This window comes from Terrapene carolina, unplaced genomic scaffold (genome assembly GCF_002925995.2).
Source record: "Terrapene carolina triunguis isolate 2854851 unplaced genomic scaffold, T_m_triunguis-2.0 Scaffold231, whole genome shotgun sequence".
NCBI classification, from domain to species: Eukaryota; Metazoa; Chordata; order Testudines; family Emydidae; genus Terrapene; species Terrapene triunguis.
The window spans coordinates 14,972,942-14,990,950 of record NW_020664582.1 but is presented as its reverse complement, the minus strand read 5'-3'; the positions used below and the strand labels follow the sequence as shown (position 1 = coordinate 14,990,950).

Sequence of the window (18,009 nt, the reverse complement as noted above, 5' to 3'; positions counted from 1 at the left end):
TCCATCACCATACAAGTATATTTAGTAATAAATTGAATAAAATACCTTCTTAAAATAGTAAAGATTGTGATGAATAGATTTGATTGTTTGTAGAGGATTGCAATGCACAACATTATATTAGCAAGCCCCCAAATTTACAACAATAGTGATTGGGGGACATAGTTTGACATTTCAAGATGTATGTGTTCAAATTGTGAGTATTAAAAGTTTACTAATTATGTGTGTGTTACGTTTTCAAGGTGATTGGCATTATGTGATTGTCTTGGAACCAGGTACCATAAATTATTTCAGCTTGTTATTGTAAAGTATAGTAACAATGGCAGTGGTTACTGAGGACTGTGGTATGCAAAAAATCACATCTTGCCAAGGTGGTTGGGAGGATATTGCCCTTGTTCTCAATTTTTTTCTCTTTGGAGGAAAATAAGTTAAGGTTTAGCCCACTTAAAATACCAGATGTAGACAACATTTTTGCTTTGGCATGTGAGCCACTTTTTGTGGAGAATGTGGCCAAAAAGGGGTGTTAAAACTAAATTCAGAGTGCTTTTTGTTTTTGTCTCTAAAATTTTAAAAGCCATTCAACAAGTGTAAGTTGTGCTTGCTGTCAATTTTGCATATTAGCCTGAAGCAGAAAGAAATTTTAGAGAGAGACAATACACCATTTGCCTTAAAGAATTTTTGTTTGTAAATACTGAAAAATAACTCCTCTCCCACCATTATTCCCAGTACTAATTATGCTGCAAAAAGTTTTTATGTAAATAAAAAATTATGGATAATAGAGGCTGGGTTTTTGGTAACTATCTGCAACATTTTGTAAAATACAGAATTTCTCTGGTTTAGAAAGATAACATTTTAAGTTCAGATTATCAGACAAGGCTAGTGGATGGCATTTCTCTTCTGTTGGTGCAACAGTAATGTCAGTATGTTGGCGCAGATTAAGAGAGTCATCCCTAAATATATCCCTTAGTTTAGCCTTTGGACAAATAATAGAGCAAATCAAAACTTTTCTTTTACCTTTAATAGTTTACTTTTCTGATCCATGAAAAATTCCAAAGTGATTTTCTTGTGTTTATCTTGTCCTTAGCAAGTAGTGTTGACCTTTAAGTTTTTACTTTACTGTCAAAGAATGTTGAAGGCTTTAAAAGTGAAGCTATCACCTTGGGGATTTGTAAGGATGACTGACACTTACCACTTCACCTTAGACGCAGTGGCACTGAGCGTATGCAGCAGCGTTGTACCTCAAGGGAAGCTGTTTGATTTTTTTCACTTCTGCTTCACTGGAAATGGATTGAATTTTCTCTTCAGAGGAGAGTTTTGGTTGCATTAGATTTTAATCAAGTCACTTGTTCACAGTCCCTCAAAGCCTACAAGACTGAGATGAGTAGATGGGCCTGGGGTGAATGTGCTAGATGATTTGTCAAACCGCAAAACTTCAAGATCTCTGAGATGCCACATGCTGTAGTTGACAATACTAAAAGTGTTCAGTGGCTCTAACATTATATAAGCCTTTCTTACAGTCTTTGTCACTGGGATTAAGAGTGAGAATACTTGGGAATGAATGAAGTGCTTCAAGTGAAAAGGCACTTTGTGAATCAAAAATAAGAGAAATATGTCTCTTCACATGTAGTTGTTAATACTGTTCTGGCACAGAAAGATACATAGAGAAATGATAAGATGCAGGATGATAATAGTTGTCTACAGGTGCTCCCTCATATTTATAGTTTTGAATTATGGGGTTAATCTATCAAATTGCCTCAGTGATTTTTTTCTCTACAGCCTCTCTTCCCTGTTGTGACTTTATCTCATTCTATTTCCATTCTGCCAATTTCCTTGATTTTTGACTAGCTTTGATTCCATCTCCATTACAGGAGACATTGGCCCCCAAGTACTGCTCCATTCAAATCCCATGAACTCCAGAGCCCAGTCATTTTTGAGTTGTACTGTATGGAAGAAGCAGTCTGCAAAATGCAAGAGATTTGAATGATATGGTGCTGTGTTCTGGAGCTGCAGATATAACCACAGAGATGAGAACCGTCCCTTTCGTCTCGATTACTGTTACAGAAAAAAAACCTAAAATGTGTATGTTGGAGAGTTTGAGATTTGCATGGTGGGGACTGGGAGGTCCCTGACGTTCTAAGTGGCAGTCAAAAAAAGGGAGTTGATTACTTCAAATATTTTGGAGTTCAGATAGCTTTGCACTATTCGTGCTCTTTTATTTCACATTCATGCCCATACATTAAGGCAGATAGTTTTGTGGGCCTTTTAAACCTTTAAAAATAAATTAGATTTAAAAACTGCTAGTGTCAATTTGTGAAATATTTATACTCTTGTAGTAAGATTAGTTTATAGCCTCAGTAAGCTTCAGCCACTAGAAGGCGATATGATTGCACACAGTTGAGCCTGTCTGATTTATCCAGCCCAAAGCAGTGCTACAGAATACTATGGGTGTCGACAGAGAGAGACATAGCACAGCATTCTATAGATAACCAAGCAGTACAAAGACTTGATCGTACCGAAAGATAATATTGACCCTTAGCATATCTTTGAACGCTATACACACATGAAGATTTTTTTTAAACAGAAAAATGTGGCAACTGTGTGTGAAAGTGAAGTAGAATGATCTGTATTAAGTAATCTGGATTTTATCTTTAGCACTCTGCAAGGTGTTCATTGGTATGATTACAAAATAAGCTATTCTACAGCATACACAGAAACTGATTTGACAGGTTACAGGTGATAGGCATTTGCATATTTCAAGCCTTTGTTTGCCCATGAAATGACTGCACCAGTTTGCAAGTAGTGTCCTACTGTTAATATCTCAGTCTTTATGGGTTAATAAATTGAGACTGTGTTTAGATATAGCTTTTAGCGAGCCTACTGAGGAGTGAAACGTGTTCTGTGACGTGCCCTGGTCTTTACATGTTCACTATTTAGTCTTAATTCTCACAGATGTTGTTACTTCTTTTGAAGGAAAAAAATGTTAAATGCTACACTCTTTAATGCTACTTCTACTTAAAAAATTTTCAAACAAAAAAGAAAATAAGGGATATGATTGTCTTTCACTTTCCTACGTTCGCAAACTTTTATGGTTACTTGGCATTCATCAAGAGGGTGACTAGATGGCAAGTATGTTCTGAACGAGTATGAAGACAGACCCTAACTGGACACATAAGATTTTAAGAAGATAGATTTAAGACCATATTTTTTTTAATATTTTTTTTGCTTTTTAAATCTGCGGTGGATGGATGTAGGGGAGGGAGTATGTATGTGTGTACCCATATAAATGCACAAATATATTGGTAGAGTGTCAATATTTGTTTAGCCTTATCCAATCTGGATATCTATCTCTAGTCTCTTTAGCAGTGACTCTCAGAGCTCCACCAAGTGGTAGTATAAAGAAGGCGGCAGGTTTCTGGTCAGGGTTTTCATCAGTGCTGCCTTCGGTGTTTACATTTGTGTCATTACAATGCTGAGCTGTTGCCTTGTCTTCAGTGTTCCTTCTGTTGTGTATCAGTTTGTAATTTAAAAGGGAAGATAGAGAACAGTTGGAAAAAATAGTTTCTGAAGTGCTGTTATATCTAAGAGTGAGCCTGACTTTTTAACTTTTGGCAGAGACCCAGTTTGGTTTTTTTTTTTTCCATTTTAGCAAAATATAGCACTGCATTTGGTTAAATAAAATACTGCCTCTAAAAATCTTGAAAATATGCCAGATAAAATAAAACACAACCATACTGATTTTGTCTATTTAAGTTACTCAGCATACAAGACCTTGTACTTTAGTTTAGCCATTGAAATTTATATTGTGATATTTATACTGATACATGTGTTTATGGTATGCTGATATTGAATAGTAAACGCTCCTAATGCACATTCTCTCTCTTCCAGTTTGGTTTTGCTATAAACTGTTTAGGTCTAAGGCCCTATCCTTGGCTGAAGATAAAACCATTTTGCATGAGTGTCTGGTGGACAATGTGTTTATTTTTACTGAAGTAAAGTTTTCTTAATAGTTTTAATCAGTAGTTTTAACAGATTAGTTCTTACTCTTATTTATGGGTTGAACTCTTAGTCCTAAAGAGCTTATCATGAGTGAATAAGACAGTGTAATATTTCTCATACATATTGTTTATGTGATGGTATCTTAAACTTCTAGTGTCATATGCACTTATATTCACCTCAGTTTTATATGAAACTGCCATAAAGGGAAACCTTTTTTTATTTACCGAACATTAAACTGAAAGTACACAATTTAAAGGATAAAATGTTGCTGTGGCTAGATCATCCCACCATTGTTTTTCTCCAGAAGCTATTAATTCATAATAAGCTGCTATTTGCATGCCCTAATGTTATATATTAAAATGTTTTGGGTTTTGTTAAGTTAAATAAATGTGCTGCTCTCTAACACAGTGCAAGTTAAGACACTATACAGGTTTCTGCATGTAACTCTGTAAATAAACCTCCACTCTAACCTGCCACACCCCAGTTACTCTCCTAAGCATCACCTCAGCACATGGCCAATAATGGAGTAGTTTAATGCTGTTTTCACCATGGGCTAGCAAGGCTATTATTTCTTGTATCGCTTGAATCAAAGATGAATCCAGGTCTTCACAGGTGAAGCATTCTCATTTCACCTAAACCATTCTCCATCACCCTTCAACACCATCCCCAAAAGAGCTTGTCTAATAAAATGCTTTTTAGCTTGCTCTATTATTAGCCTTCTGCTTTAGGAAAGCATTGTAAAATACACTTGAATTGTAATATAAACTGCCACAAAATCTTTCCAAATCACAGTAAGCAAAGTTTGTTTATGTCATTTAGTTTTTGTTGAAACTCAGCAAATTTCCCAGTTAAACTTTCCATAATGGGAAAGTCTGTCCAATTAAGCATTAAAAGAACGAGTAGTTAACAGGTATAATGTTGTTAGACTTCAGCTAATGTGACTGTGACCATGACCTCCCAGATAGATCAAAGACTAATCTCTGTGACAGCTGCAAGATGGCAGAGCTTGCCATAGGCCTTCTGCTGCTGCTTGTTGAAACTATTTGTCTGTAAAGCATGCCTGATAGCTAAGAGTATATTTTTAAGGATGAACAGGTAAAAGTAAAAGGCTGTCTTTTGACATTTTAACTAATCCCTTCTAGCCTGTGGTTTACTGCACATTTAGGATATTTGCTAGCAGGAGAGACTGGCTTTTTCACATATGCATCATGTCATTTCGAATTGGGTGTTGATTTGATGCCTGATAATGCAGAGTTATACAATGAAATAGATTCTGATTGGATTAAAATGACATGCACTGGCCTTTTACCTTTACTAGACTTATAATGAATCCTTAACCCTCAGCAATCTAAATAGTCACTTCATGCTGAAACCTGATCTTTAGAGTGAGAGAAACGGAATACTTAGTTTTTTTGTCATCCATTGTTCATATAATTGAGAGGTTAATATCTCTTACGTTAATATATAGACCTCAATATTTGTTATCTGATGGGACAATGTTTTCGCTGACTCTATTTATATGAATATACCTCTGTGTGTAGATGTGACGCTGCCTGCAATAATTGTAATTGATGTAAAACAGAATGACAAGTTATTCTAATATTGCTTTACTAAGACTTTCAAAGTAGCAAGAAACTATAGAAATGATAAATGTATTAATGTTGACAAAAGACTTTGTTGAAGAAATTCTGTTGAGAAATTTATCATGAGATTAAGAGAATTATGAAATACTTTCAGAAGAACTTTGTGACTATTTCATATTTTAAAATATTCATTTAGCTTTACCCACTACTTAGATTGTTTCCTAAATTTTATTCTCCATCTGAAATCCTTTAAAAGTACTGTCTTTGGTTATTCTAACTGCAGTTATATGTATGGTAATACACAGATATGTGTAATTTCAGTTTAAATTTTTTTGTGAAGAATTATATGAATGTTTACAAACTATTTAGGGGGAAAAGGCTTCTGTGTGTTTCAAAAATAACAAAGGAAACCTTATGCACCAGTCAATAAATTCTGAGTGACTGGAACAAATATTAAATCTGTGAAATCAAACTGAATTTACTTTCTGGCTGTAAAGATTGAATTTGTAAATTTGACAGGCTGTTTCAAAGGGCATAAGTACACAAAATAAAATTTCTTACCCAAATTCAAGTTGAAAGTTACCTGTCAGATGTGGTTAGAAGTCTGCTGTTTTCTCTCCTGAAGCGTGTCCTTTCAGATGTCAGTTTAAAAAGGTTAATACTGTGCAAAAGAGCAGTGAAAAGAACCTTTCTTGTGTAGTTTTATGTCTTTTTTAAACCAATACATTTTGAAAATATATATTGGAGCTGGATATATTTTCCAAATAAGAGATCATTCTGCACATTCTCAGAATGGACCTTTAACAAGCATTATCCCCTTGTTTGAAATGGGACGGCAAGGGGTTTCTCTTGCAATTGATATCAGCATTGCTCCTTGACTAGTGAGGAGAGGTTCCATTTACCTGGAGGAGCTGGCTTCTTCCTCCAGGAGGCTTACCACTCCTTACTGACCCCGGCCCTGGAGACCCTAGCCCTCTTCTCTAGCTGGCAGCATACTACAAAGCTGTTCCAGCAGTCCAGGGTTTATGTAAAGAAATGCCTTTGAATTCAGGTTATAGAGCAAAAATTTATTATTTATTTCATTTACTTTCTCCCTTTCTTTTTTTAAAAAACATCTTAGTACTTCAGAAGTGTTCCCTCCTTTGCCCACACCCCAAATATTACATTTACTTTCCATGTATGCTGTGGTGTTTTAGACTTCTTCGTCCCAGAATATTAGAGAGACAAGGTGGGTGAGGTAATATCTGTATTGGACCAACTTCTGTTGGTGAGAGAGACAAGCATTCGAGCTTACGTAGAGCTCTTCTTCAAGTCCCTCCTCTCAAAAGCTTGTCTCTCTCACCAACAGAAGTTGGTCCAATAAAATATATTACCTCACCCACCTTGTCTCTTTAATATCCTGGGACTGACACAGCTACAACTACACTGCATACATTTTCTTTTCTGCAGTTCTGCCAGGTGTTCAGGGAATTACTCCCAATATTAAACCATTGCACATGTCTGTCAGTTATGTATTCCTTGACAGAAACTAGCTGTGTTTGATACAAGTAGGTGTGTTCCGGTAGCCTGGTAAGCTTGGATGGTATGTGATTTTAGCAACTGGAATACTCTGGTGCCTGCTGTAAGGAATGAAACGAGGATGGTGTTGTATAGCATGGCAGGAGTCATAGTGCCTTTCAGTCTTAGGGCAGGTCTTCACTACAGGGGAGGGTCGATTTAAGATACGCAAATTCAGCTATGCGAATAGCGTAGCTGAATTCCACGTATCGGAGCCGACTTACTCCACTGTGAGGACGGCGGCAAAATCGACCTCCGCGGCTCCCAGTCGACGGCGCTTACTCCCACCTCCGCTGGTGGAGTAAGAGCGTCGATTCGGGGATCGATTGTCACGTCCCGACGAGACGCGATAATTCGATCCCCGAGAGATTGATTTCTACCCGCCGATTCAGGCGGGTAGTGTAGACCTAGCCTAAGACTACTACTTGAAAATGATGGAAATGACCAATTTTAGTGATTATCCATCCTTTCCCAGCAGGCCACTGAGGTCTGGATAAAGATATGATTACTGTATTGTGAGTGATAAGCTATTACTGAGTGAACCACATATTACGTATGAGTAAAATGAGCAGAGTGAAGAACATGAATTATACCTGAAAAACAGAAATATTATTTAGAATTTTAATAGAGAGCAATCAATCAAGTAAGTTTTGGATATTGCAGTGTTTTAGATCATTCATGGTTAAGTAGATACAATTTATATTTGTGGACATAAAAGCTCAGAGTGATTACACAAATCCTTTACAATGTTCAACTGAAACAATGTTCAGTATTGTAAACTTTATGTAGAATATATAAAAATTCTTACTGCCTTTTATTAGAACTGTTGATAAGCTAATCTGTAATTTCTCAAAGACTGGAAAATAGGTCCTAAACTCAAACTGTATTTTTTAGAAATTACAGCATCAACACTTACTGTACAACTGAAATATATAAACACTGATGAGTCTATACAGTAAAACGCATGTCCAAAATTATCTCTACTTTGCACATTCCAAAAATTTGTGATAAAACTTTCAATTATGGATTTTATGATATTTTTGCAAAATGAGAGCTAGAAGCTTAGCATTAAAATATTATTTCAATTATATTTGATGAACGGTGGTTCTTATGCAAATGACACTAATATTAGCTATTACCAGGCACGCAGCTCTGCCTTTAGTCTGAGACAGCACTAGGCTAATCTTAAGCAAAGAATGGTCATTATTCTTAATTGGTTAGTAGTGGTTTGTTGTGAACAAATAGGGTCTGAGATGGGCACCAAACTCACTTTCACTTGTGGTTTAAGCAGGGCTTGGATGAAATTTCCTCTGGAAAGGAAGAGATTTTTTTAACACAGTGTTCTACCTAACAGCCTCCTCCCTCACTCTCTCATACCCAATTGATTAACCAATTTGTTCTGTTTTTCATTTTCCTATATAATTTTGCAAAAGGAAATATTTTAAAATAATATTTTGACTTTATTTTTAGGTTGAGTTAAAGAGGAAATACAATGACCAGCACTCAAAGACAAGAGGCCTTTTACCAGGTAGCCAGTGGTATGAAATTCAAGCTTACAGAGCTCTCAACCAGGCACTGGGCAGGTCAGAGAAACTGAATATTATTTAAATATTTTCATTTTTAAACTCCTTTCTCGAGCATGATCAGTCCCTCATTCTTAGCACTGGAGGTATTTTTGCACGTCATCTTCATGTTATCCTTGGAATTGTTTAAAATACAGATATTCAGATTTCTACTTTCTTCAGATAGGCATCAGTAAAATCTAATTGTAAGGGGTTGCCATAAACACATCAAGCAAATACTAATTAGGAAACTGTATTGCCCTTTTAAATTCAGGAACTCTTTCATATTTTATAGAGCAGTTAGGGCCATGGAAGAATCAAATGCAAAGATTTCCGACTGATGCTTAAGTCAGTGGGTATCTTTCATTTCAAAGTAAATAACTCTGAACGATAATTCCTGCCTTGTAAATATTTCTGCCCTGAGTACTCTATGGACCAAAAGTCTTGTAACAACTAACATGGTTAAAACTGGACGGACGTCTTGCGAATCAAGTGGCAAGATATTTGGCAAGCTGATGTTTGTGCTGAACAAAGATTGGGGAGTGAGAATCTAACCAAGCTGTTGTCCTCAGTACTGCTTTAAAGAGATTGCATGGTAACTGCGTTCATTTTGGCATGACTGCTGTCACTGAGACTTTCTGAAAGAGTAGTGTTTATTGCAACTAATTGTGGTCAAATCTGAGGTGAGGTCTACACTTGCAGTGGCATATAGAGTAGAGACACTAAACCCACAGCGAGAATGGGTATAAATAGCCGTGTAGCCAGTGAGGCACTGCTTCAGCGAGTGGAGACCTACTAGAAACCTAGAGTATATATTGGCTTTCTACATGCCCAAGCACCACCTCCCACATCCACACTGCTATTTTTAGCAGTATAGTGTCCTGCTGCCAGAACCTTTCCCTGACTGCAGGGAAAGGCTCTGGCAGCAGGGAAAGGCTCTGGTGTGGCGGCAGCAGGGAAAGGCTCCAGCAGTGGAAGCTGGCAGAGCCTTTCCCCACTGGGGGGAGTCTTTCCTGCAGAGGGGAATGGCTCCAGCAGCAGGACACTATACTGCCAAAATTAGCAGTGTAGATGGGGAGGCACAGTTTGGGTGAATAGAGCCTATATAGTATTGTACTCACATACATACCTCCACCCTTCAGACGTGTCTTTACTCTTCTTGCCTAAGCTATGCCTCACTCGCTATGCTGCTGTTTATTCTCACGCTGTGGGGCTCTGCAGGTATGTACTCTACATACACAGCACCGAGAGAAGTGTGCAGTGCAGAAGTACCCTAAATTTGACTTAATACAGCATGCGAGGGATATATATAACGGGTGGGGAAGGGATTGGGGGAATATGGTGGAGAATAGTAAAAGATCATGATACATACTCATTGTTAGATATCTATCTTGTTAATTTCCTTTTGGGGAGTGAGAGTAATTTAAAAATAAAAAATTTTAGTTCCAGGAGGGTGCAAGAGTGGTGATCAGTGATGGAAGACTTACTGAAGGAAGTGAGTTTGAGGAAGAGAGTTTGGTTGTGTAGTATACAGGATATTTTGTCTGTCTAAAAATATAGACATTTTCCACTTAAAATCTGTTGCTAATGAAAGGTCTTCATTGTATGACTAACCATTTAAATGGATGCACTTTAACCTGAGCTGAAAGGGAAAGACAGACTCCCCTACTGGTGTATTTGGAAAAGGCTCACTTGCATGCAAGGGAGAATAATTCTGGTTTATATTATAATTTGACCCAGATTTTATTATATTGAGCCTTGGAAAAGAAAAGCCAGTACATTTCAGTGCATTTATAAAAAGAGAATATAAATCAAAATATAGTATTTGCTGACAGTCCTAGAAAGTGGTTGCCGCAGATAGGCAAGCTTCTTTCTGTAAAAGAGTCCTGCCAGGGATTAAAGTGAGCAGAAGCATGTTAGTCTTGAATCTGGCACTTTTCTCTTAATATAGTGCTGTTACCGTATATGAAGTAACATAAGTCCCTGAAATGTAATAACAACCTCTGGGAATATACCAGATGGTGTGTATGACCAGGTGACAACTGGGCGATGAACTCCTTGCAATGCTGCTTTACTAAACATGTGGGATATGTTTCCAGTGGGTATAATTCATTTAAATGGCAAGTTAAAACAGCACTTATTAAAGCATTAAAAAATGAAAAGCTCGGAAGGAATCTTTTGCCTTGAATTGTTTTGTTCGTTTTTTCTTTCATGGGAGGCTTTAAAGATATTCAAGAAAAAATTCTTTGCTGAGCTAGTTATGATGCTGTGAATTAGAAGATCTGGATTCTAATCCCATCTCTAGACACAGTGACGTTGTATATCCAATCAGACTTCTTTTTGCCTCAAGGAGTCTGGCGGCACCTTAAAGACTAACAGATTTATTTGGGCATAAGCTTTCGTGGGTAAAAAACCTCGCTTCTTCAGAAGTGAGGTTTTTCTTCTTTCCTTTTCTTCCATGAAAGCTTATGCCCAAATAAATCTGTTAGTCTTTAAGGTGCCACCGGACTCCTTGTTGTTTTTGTGGATGCAGACTAACACAGCTACCCCCTGATACTTTTTGCCTCAGTTTTCCTTAATTTGTAAAATGAGGATAATAATGTTTATGTATCTCTCATGGGATTGTGTGGTCCAGTTCATTTATTTTTGTGTAGTTCTTTGAAAACCCTTATCTGAAAGACACTGTAGAAGGTCAATGTATTATAAAAATAATTATTGATTCATATAAAGTGGCACTTCAGGATTGTTACAGAATGCCACTTTTTAACAAACTTTTAATTACAAAGTCAACAGCCATCATTACCTTGCATCTTGATGTTTTCTTTGTATAGAACGTTATTTTATTAAAACCTTGCCAGAAAATACTGAAACAAGTACATAGTTCTATAAAGCTTTGTACAACCACACTCAGTGCATTCCCATACCTTCCCCTACATTCTTCTATACTCTCCTTTCAGTACTTATCCTATCTTTCCCACAACAGTAGATTGCCAAACAAATAACATCTGTTGTAATTATTAGACATCAAGTGCTCAGTTTGTGAAATAATGTGTGACCTCCTAGTTTGTGTCATCAAATGGTCACTCTTGTGATTCTATGAATTGTGTGAAAAAACAGTTTCTATGCTTAACTGTCTTCTGATATACACCTCTACCCCGATATAACGCCACCCGATATAACACCAATTTGGATATAACACGGTAAAGCAGCGCTCCGGAGGGGCGGGGCTGCGTGCTCCGGCAGATCAAATCAAGTTCGATATAACGTGGTTTCACCTATAACACAGTAAGATTTTTTGGCTCCCGAGGACAGCGTTATATTGAGGTAGAGGTGTAGTTTTTACATTCCTTCTCTGACAGATATCCCTTTTGTTGGAGCTCAGGAAAGCACATCTGACACATCTTTTGTGCTTCCAACTGTATGCAAAAGAGAAATAGTTTCCAGTTTTAGATGCTATTTTATTTAATTATAATTCTTTTTCATTGTTCTCCTGTAGGTGTATTCGTCACAAAAAGGATTGGGGTGCTCTTGTGTTAGTTGATGATCGCTTCAGGAGTAACCCTAATAAATACATAACTGGTAAGATATTCAGATTCTCCTGGGAAAGATCCTAGTATTAGGATGTTGAGTTGGGAAATCTAGGCTTCAAGAGGTGATTTCCCAAATAAATCTGTTATGTGGGGGGAGGCTATAACAAAATATGTCCATTAAACTCGGTTCTGTGGTTGTGCAGCTAGAATTCTGAACAACTGTAAAACACTGCTTCTGGGTGTCAGGCTTAAAATGCAATGAAACACACAAATTAGTCATTCCGTTATTTTAATTTAATTCCCATTCAGAACATGCTGGTAGTAAGATTTGTTGAGGAAACTTCAATTTACAGAATTTAACTGACATATTCCAAAATGAAATTTATAACATATTTAAGAACTATTATCCATGGTAAATATAAAAATAAAGGTACTGACTTTCATTCATTTGTATGAGTAGTTTTGCACCCATAATGAACTGCAGGGGCTAATGTTAGCAGTTAGAGGTTTAACCAGCTGGTTTGTAGACATGAACAGGTAGAGGCACCACCATTCCTTTCATAGCATCGTTGAACATTTGTTTGTGCTGTCATGATCAATTCAGTTTCTTCATGTTTAGTAAAATTAATGCAGCTAAAGCAAAAATAAGGCTTACATGACACTAGTCAAGGAGAAATTTCTTAGGAATAGATTGCATAGCTTCATTGCCCCGTCTCCATTTATAAACAACCACAGTCAAAGGATAATGTAAAGGAGAGAATTTTCGTGTCCAGTCAGCAGGTGGAGCTCAGATTCTGCCATATAAGCAGTTTTCTGACATGTTGTTTTGTATTAGGCAAATGCTTAGATAACTGAAGAGAGGAAACAAAAGGGAGAAAGCAGAGTATTGTAATTTACACACTCACACTAAGAGTTTGTGAATTTGGTAAGAGAAATATTTTTTTTCAAAGAATAAAAGCTAATTAAAAAACCTTTTCTAATATAGAGTATTTTTAAGGGATTAAAAGGTGTATTTTTAATGTTTATGAAAATTAATTTTCTCAATCTTCAGTTTCCCAGATTCATCAAAACATTTGTTTGTTTAAGATTTCTGATATACAATAATTATAAAAATTAATATTGGTTCATGTGAGCATCTTGTATGATATTTTTGGAAGTATTAAGTGATTGTGATTCTTTCAAAAAAATCTAACACTGTTTTTTAATCTGCAAAACCTGCAAACTATTTAAATACTGCTAGATTTTTGTCATGCAGTGATACAGCTGTAATAAACATATAGTCTATACATAAATTCCTCTTGTAATCATTCATGATCTTTAAATTAATAGCACAGGAAGGAAAGCAAGAGAAACATTACCCGGATATCAAAGGACAACAGTAGTGACATTTTGGAAGGCTTCAGCGTTGCTGCTGTCCTTAACAGTAGATATCAGTTTAAATTTATTTTAAGAGAAGGGTAGGTGAAAAATGAGAAGATGGGGTAGAAAATTTTTTAAACCAAATGATAACACCATCTGTACTCTAGTTTTTGAAAAATGTTAATAGAAAGCTATAAATAAATCAAGACTTCAATCCTGTAAACAATCTCATGCTTAACTTTACTCACAGGAGTAGTTCCACTGAAGTCAATCTGACTATTCCCATGAGTGAAACTAAACATGTGTAAGTATTTGCAGGACCAGGGCCCAATTTAGTAACTTGAAATAGCTACTGTATATAATCTAGATAAAGTAAGTTTGGTTGTAATGTACCAATTTTTTTTCCCATTAGGATTATCCAAATGGGTTCGTCAACAAATCCAGCACCATGAGAACTTTAGTACTGCACTTGAGTCGTTGGATGCATTTGCTAAAAAAAATCAAGTGGGTGCTGGTTCTTCAACCCAGTGTAATAATGAATCTCTGCTCATACATTCAAGTTCAAAAGATCTGTCACCAACTTCGTTATGGGAGGCATCTATTCGTCTGTCACCAGATGTTCCTGTTGAAAGTAAGGTGCAGAATTTGGTCCTGGAAGCTCATTCGCCTACAGCAATCAACACAGTTAATCCTACAGCATCCAGTCAATCAAGTAACAGCATGGCAACAAAGAAAAGTATGCTTATTTCCCATGTTAAAACTTCATTAACAGTTCTCAGAACTGATATTTTTCTGTAGGCTGTAAAATCGTGCCTTTTTTTTTTTGAAAGAGACACACGTTAAAAAAAATAATTTATGAAGTGCTGTGCTGTAAAATGGCCACTTCTCACAAATATATATAAGCTTAGCTCAGGAGATTAAACGATTAGTTGTCATCCCATCTGGTTGTCTTAAAACTAACAACTTTGATAAATTTGAGGTGTAATTTTAAAAATGTTTAACTCTGACATTATCTTGGTTCTGTAATGAAAAAATATGAAGATAATCTGAAGATAATTTACAGTACGTTTACATCTACCAATGTTGACATTGTAGCAAAAAAAAGTTGAATTCACATATGGAATCATTGTTTTAATTTTACTTACTCGCATCTTACTTGGAGTTGAGTCTGAGCTACAACCTTGGCTCCGGATTGTTTCCAAAGTTTAGAGAATTGTACTTCACATGTACTCCCTACCTCTAATAGCTTGGCTAAATTAATATTCTGCATGCAAATTACATCAACGTTTTGAGAAGTGTGAATCCAAATTTGAATTTAGTGGCTCAAGCTCATCTGTAGTCCTAACCATTTATGACAGATAAGAGAATTTGCAAATAGAGAACATAGTAATTTAAAGTGAAAAATACTGACTGTGACTCTTATCCTACAAGCTCAAACACACACTTTAACTTTAGGCATGTGAGTTGTCCCTCTTAAGTCAATGCATAATTATTTGATGATCTGACCCTTTATACTGGATTTCATTTCACATAATAACAATAATTCTGTAAACTTAATAAAATTCTGTGCTAAGTTTATTGTAAAATAAGGGCAAAAACGAAATCAATTACTATTGTATTTTGTGATTTTCACAGACGGTCAGAATTTTGGTGTAGAAAATCATTCTCACCAAACAGTGCGGAGAGAAAAACATATGGATTCCAAACCAAAAAGTCCTGCCATCAAAAAAGAAAGAGAGAAAAGGAATAGTTGGACTAATGCTGACCTTATGAAACAATACTTCAGCAATAAGCCACTGACTTCAACACCTCTGCCTGTGAATGAAAAGCAATGCATCTCCAAAGCTATGTGCAAACAAAAAAGGAGAACTATTGAATCTAGTCAGCCTGTTGTTAATGAACGCCAGTGCCAGTTGTCATTGCTTACAGAACATACACTAAGTGGACCAGCATTACAACTGGAAACAAGTACTTCCTCAATAAAAAAGGGTGAAGCTGCAACTGCTGAAGAACATCCTGCTGAACAGCAACTCTGCACTAATAGAGTCATAGATCAATGCATTGAGTTATCTCCAGTAAGAGGAAAAATTGAACTTTCAATGTTAAATGTAGCCATAGAAGCAGAAGCTGAGGATGACAGTATCTATTTTACACCTGAACTTTATGATGATATAGAATCAGAGGAACAGCAAATTGAACCATTAATTCAAACATGTAATAATACTGTGAATCAGAATGAACATGGAGCCTGCATTGTAGCTGAAGATCTTTTTGAAATCAGTACTTCAAAAGTAGTAAGCTCAATTGGAGAAATAAAAAGTAATGATAACATGAACACAGAATTAGCTATAATAATGCAAAATGACAAGATTAAGGGTAATACAGTTAGCGATGCTGAAAGTATTACTAGAGTAGGAGAAGTAGAACAGAAAAAATATCAGGAAATGGACACCAGAAAAAAGAAAAGTAAACTTTCCAGATCACGAAACAAAGGTGTGTCTTCCTTCTCATTGAGCAGTACTAGTCCATAGCTACCATGTTTTACAGGAAATTTAGAAATGAACTTCATTATGAATCACTTCTATTTCTGGTAGGCTTTTTTATTGACTACGTAGCCTCACTAGTAGAGAAATGGTGGAATTGTACTTTCATTTTATCTCTATCTGATTTGATTTTTTTATTTTTTTTTATTTTGCATATGCAAATAATACTGCTCTGCTGTTTTCTTCAGACTTCATTAAGATTCTTCTTCACAATGTATGGCCGAAGAGCCAAACAAGACCCAGGGAATCATAAATTGTAGACCCAATAGTACTGTACCTGAAACTATAGGGTGAGGACAAAGTTGATCAGTTGTCGATTGAATTCATCTGGTGTTGAACACTAGCAAGCAATTGCTGTTTAGCCCCCAAGGAAAATAAAACTTCAAGCAGATATAATTCTGTGCATTTATCTTAGATTTAAAAAAATTAATATGCAGAATATGCACATTCCTCGAGCACCAGGTAATTTACGAGAGCAACCCTAGATTCCCAAATTAGGGGAGCCATTTTCCATTCCTTCAAGTCTTTCTTCACAAAAAGAACATATCAGCAGATGAGTAGTATTGAGCAGACTGCTTGAAGGTTAATGGTACTAATAACATTATTATGTATTCTTCCTTTGTTTCATAGTGTAAATAGAAAGTTGAGAAAAGCTAATATCACTGACATCTCTTCAAAATTTGCTGCTTTGATGATCTTTTTTATTTATGGTCAGCTTCTGAGATGTAATGACAGCCAAACAAGAGTGCACTTTTCTACCTTATAAATGCACTTCTTATGCTGTATTTGACCAAGTAAAATATCACATGAACTTTGAAACTTTTCTGTGTATATTTTATTTTGAAATATTTCAAACATTTTTGTTGATTATATTGTGCTAAATTTTGGTCCTACTGCCATTATTACAGACTGAAAACCAGAGCAAAGAGAGTTCATGTTACAAAATAAAGCAATAACTTCTATTAGACATTTAAAGAACACAAAATTTGGAATAATTATTTCCAGGGCTTCACGTGTATCCCAGGTTAACATGGTGAATTAACTATTTGACATTGAAAATTAATGCAGAAGGAAGGATTTTGCTGTGATGAAACATTATGATACACACGGTTGAGAAAAACTAGTTTTTGTTTCTATCGTTATATTAATGAAGTACATTTGGGTGGGGGGACGACTCCTGGGACAATGTAAAATATTTATGTGGACATTTATATATTTGGCACAGGAGTTGAGTTGGAATTGCACATGTGATGTTTTCTTTAATAATCAGACTAAATAATGCTATGATATCTCCTTGTTCAAAACTGTACGTTTTCTTGCATCAAGTATTGTGAATTAAACAGCTTCTTTTCTTTCTATATTAAATGTTGCTTTAAGAAGATGAAATCTTATGTGTGCAAGTATGGTAAAAGATGGGTAGAATATTAAATCTCTTTTGCATATACTGCATTTGATTATTTAGCACTAACCTATAATTGATTACATGACCTTTGGCTCAAATTCTTGTTTCCTCTATTGCAGCAGATAAAGAAAAAAAATTACATAAAGTAAAAATAGTCTCCTTTCACATAAGAACAGTCGCTATACTCAAATTTAGTCTGACTCATAGTTGCTCCACAAAATCCTAATGCTGCAGATTAGTATTATATTTACTTTATTGAGCTCATCTTTAGAGCCCTGGGTGGATACAAATTTATATCCATGGATATAATTCGGTATCCGCAGAACCACAGGGCTCTCCCGGGAACTGCAGCGCAAAATGAGCAGAGCGTGGGGCAGCCACTCCCAGGAGCCAGTGCGCGCCGGCAGCTCCTCTGGCACGGCTGTACCGCCCCCAGCCCCGCCTCCTGGGGCAGGCACCAGGCTCCCCAGCAGTTGTCCC

At 36.2% G+C, this 18,009-nt stretch overlaps 1 protein-coding gene across 1 annotated transcript in view; it reads left to right on the top strand.

Moving 5' to 3' along the window:
- The window catches only part of BRIP1 (BRCA1 interacting protein C-terminal helicase 1), a 115,166-nt gene extending 97,365 nt beyond the window's left edge, over positions 1–17,801 (top strand). Inside the window, exons 18-21 of the mRNA XM_029912529.1 lie at positions 8,604–8,716; positions 12,192–12,274; positions 13,997–14,320; positions 15,220–17,801. Coding sequence (XP_029768389.1) covers positions 8,604–8,716; positions 12,192–12,274; positions 13,997–14,320; positions 15,220–16,115 — 1,416 coding nt within the window. The 3' untranslated portion in view covers positions 16,116–17,801. The remainder of the gene's footprint in view (positions 1–8,603; positions 8,717–12,191; positions 12,275–13,996; positions 14,321–15,219) is intronic.
- The last annotated feature ends 208 nt before the right edge of the window (positions 17,802–18,009 follow it).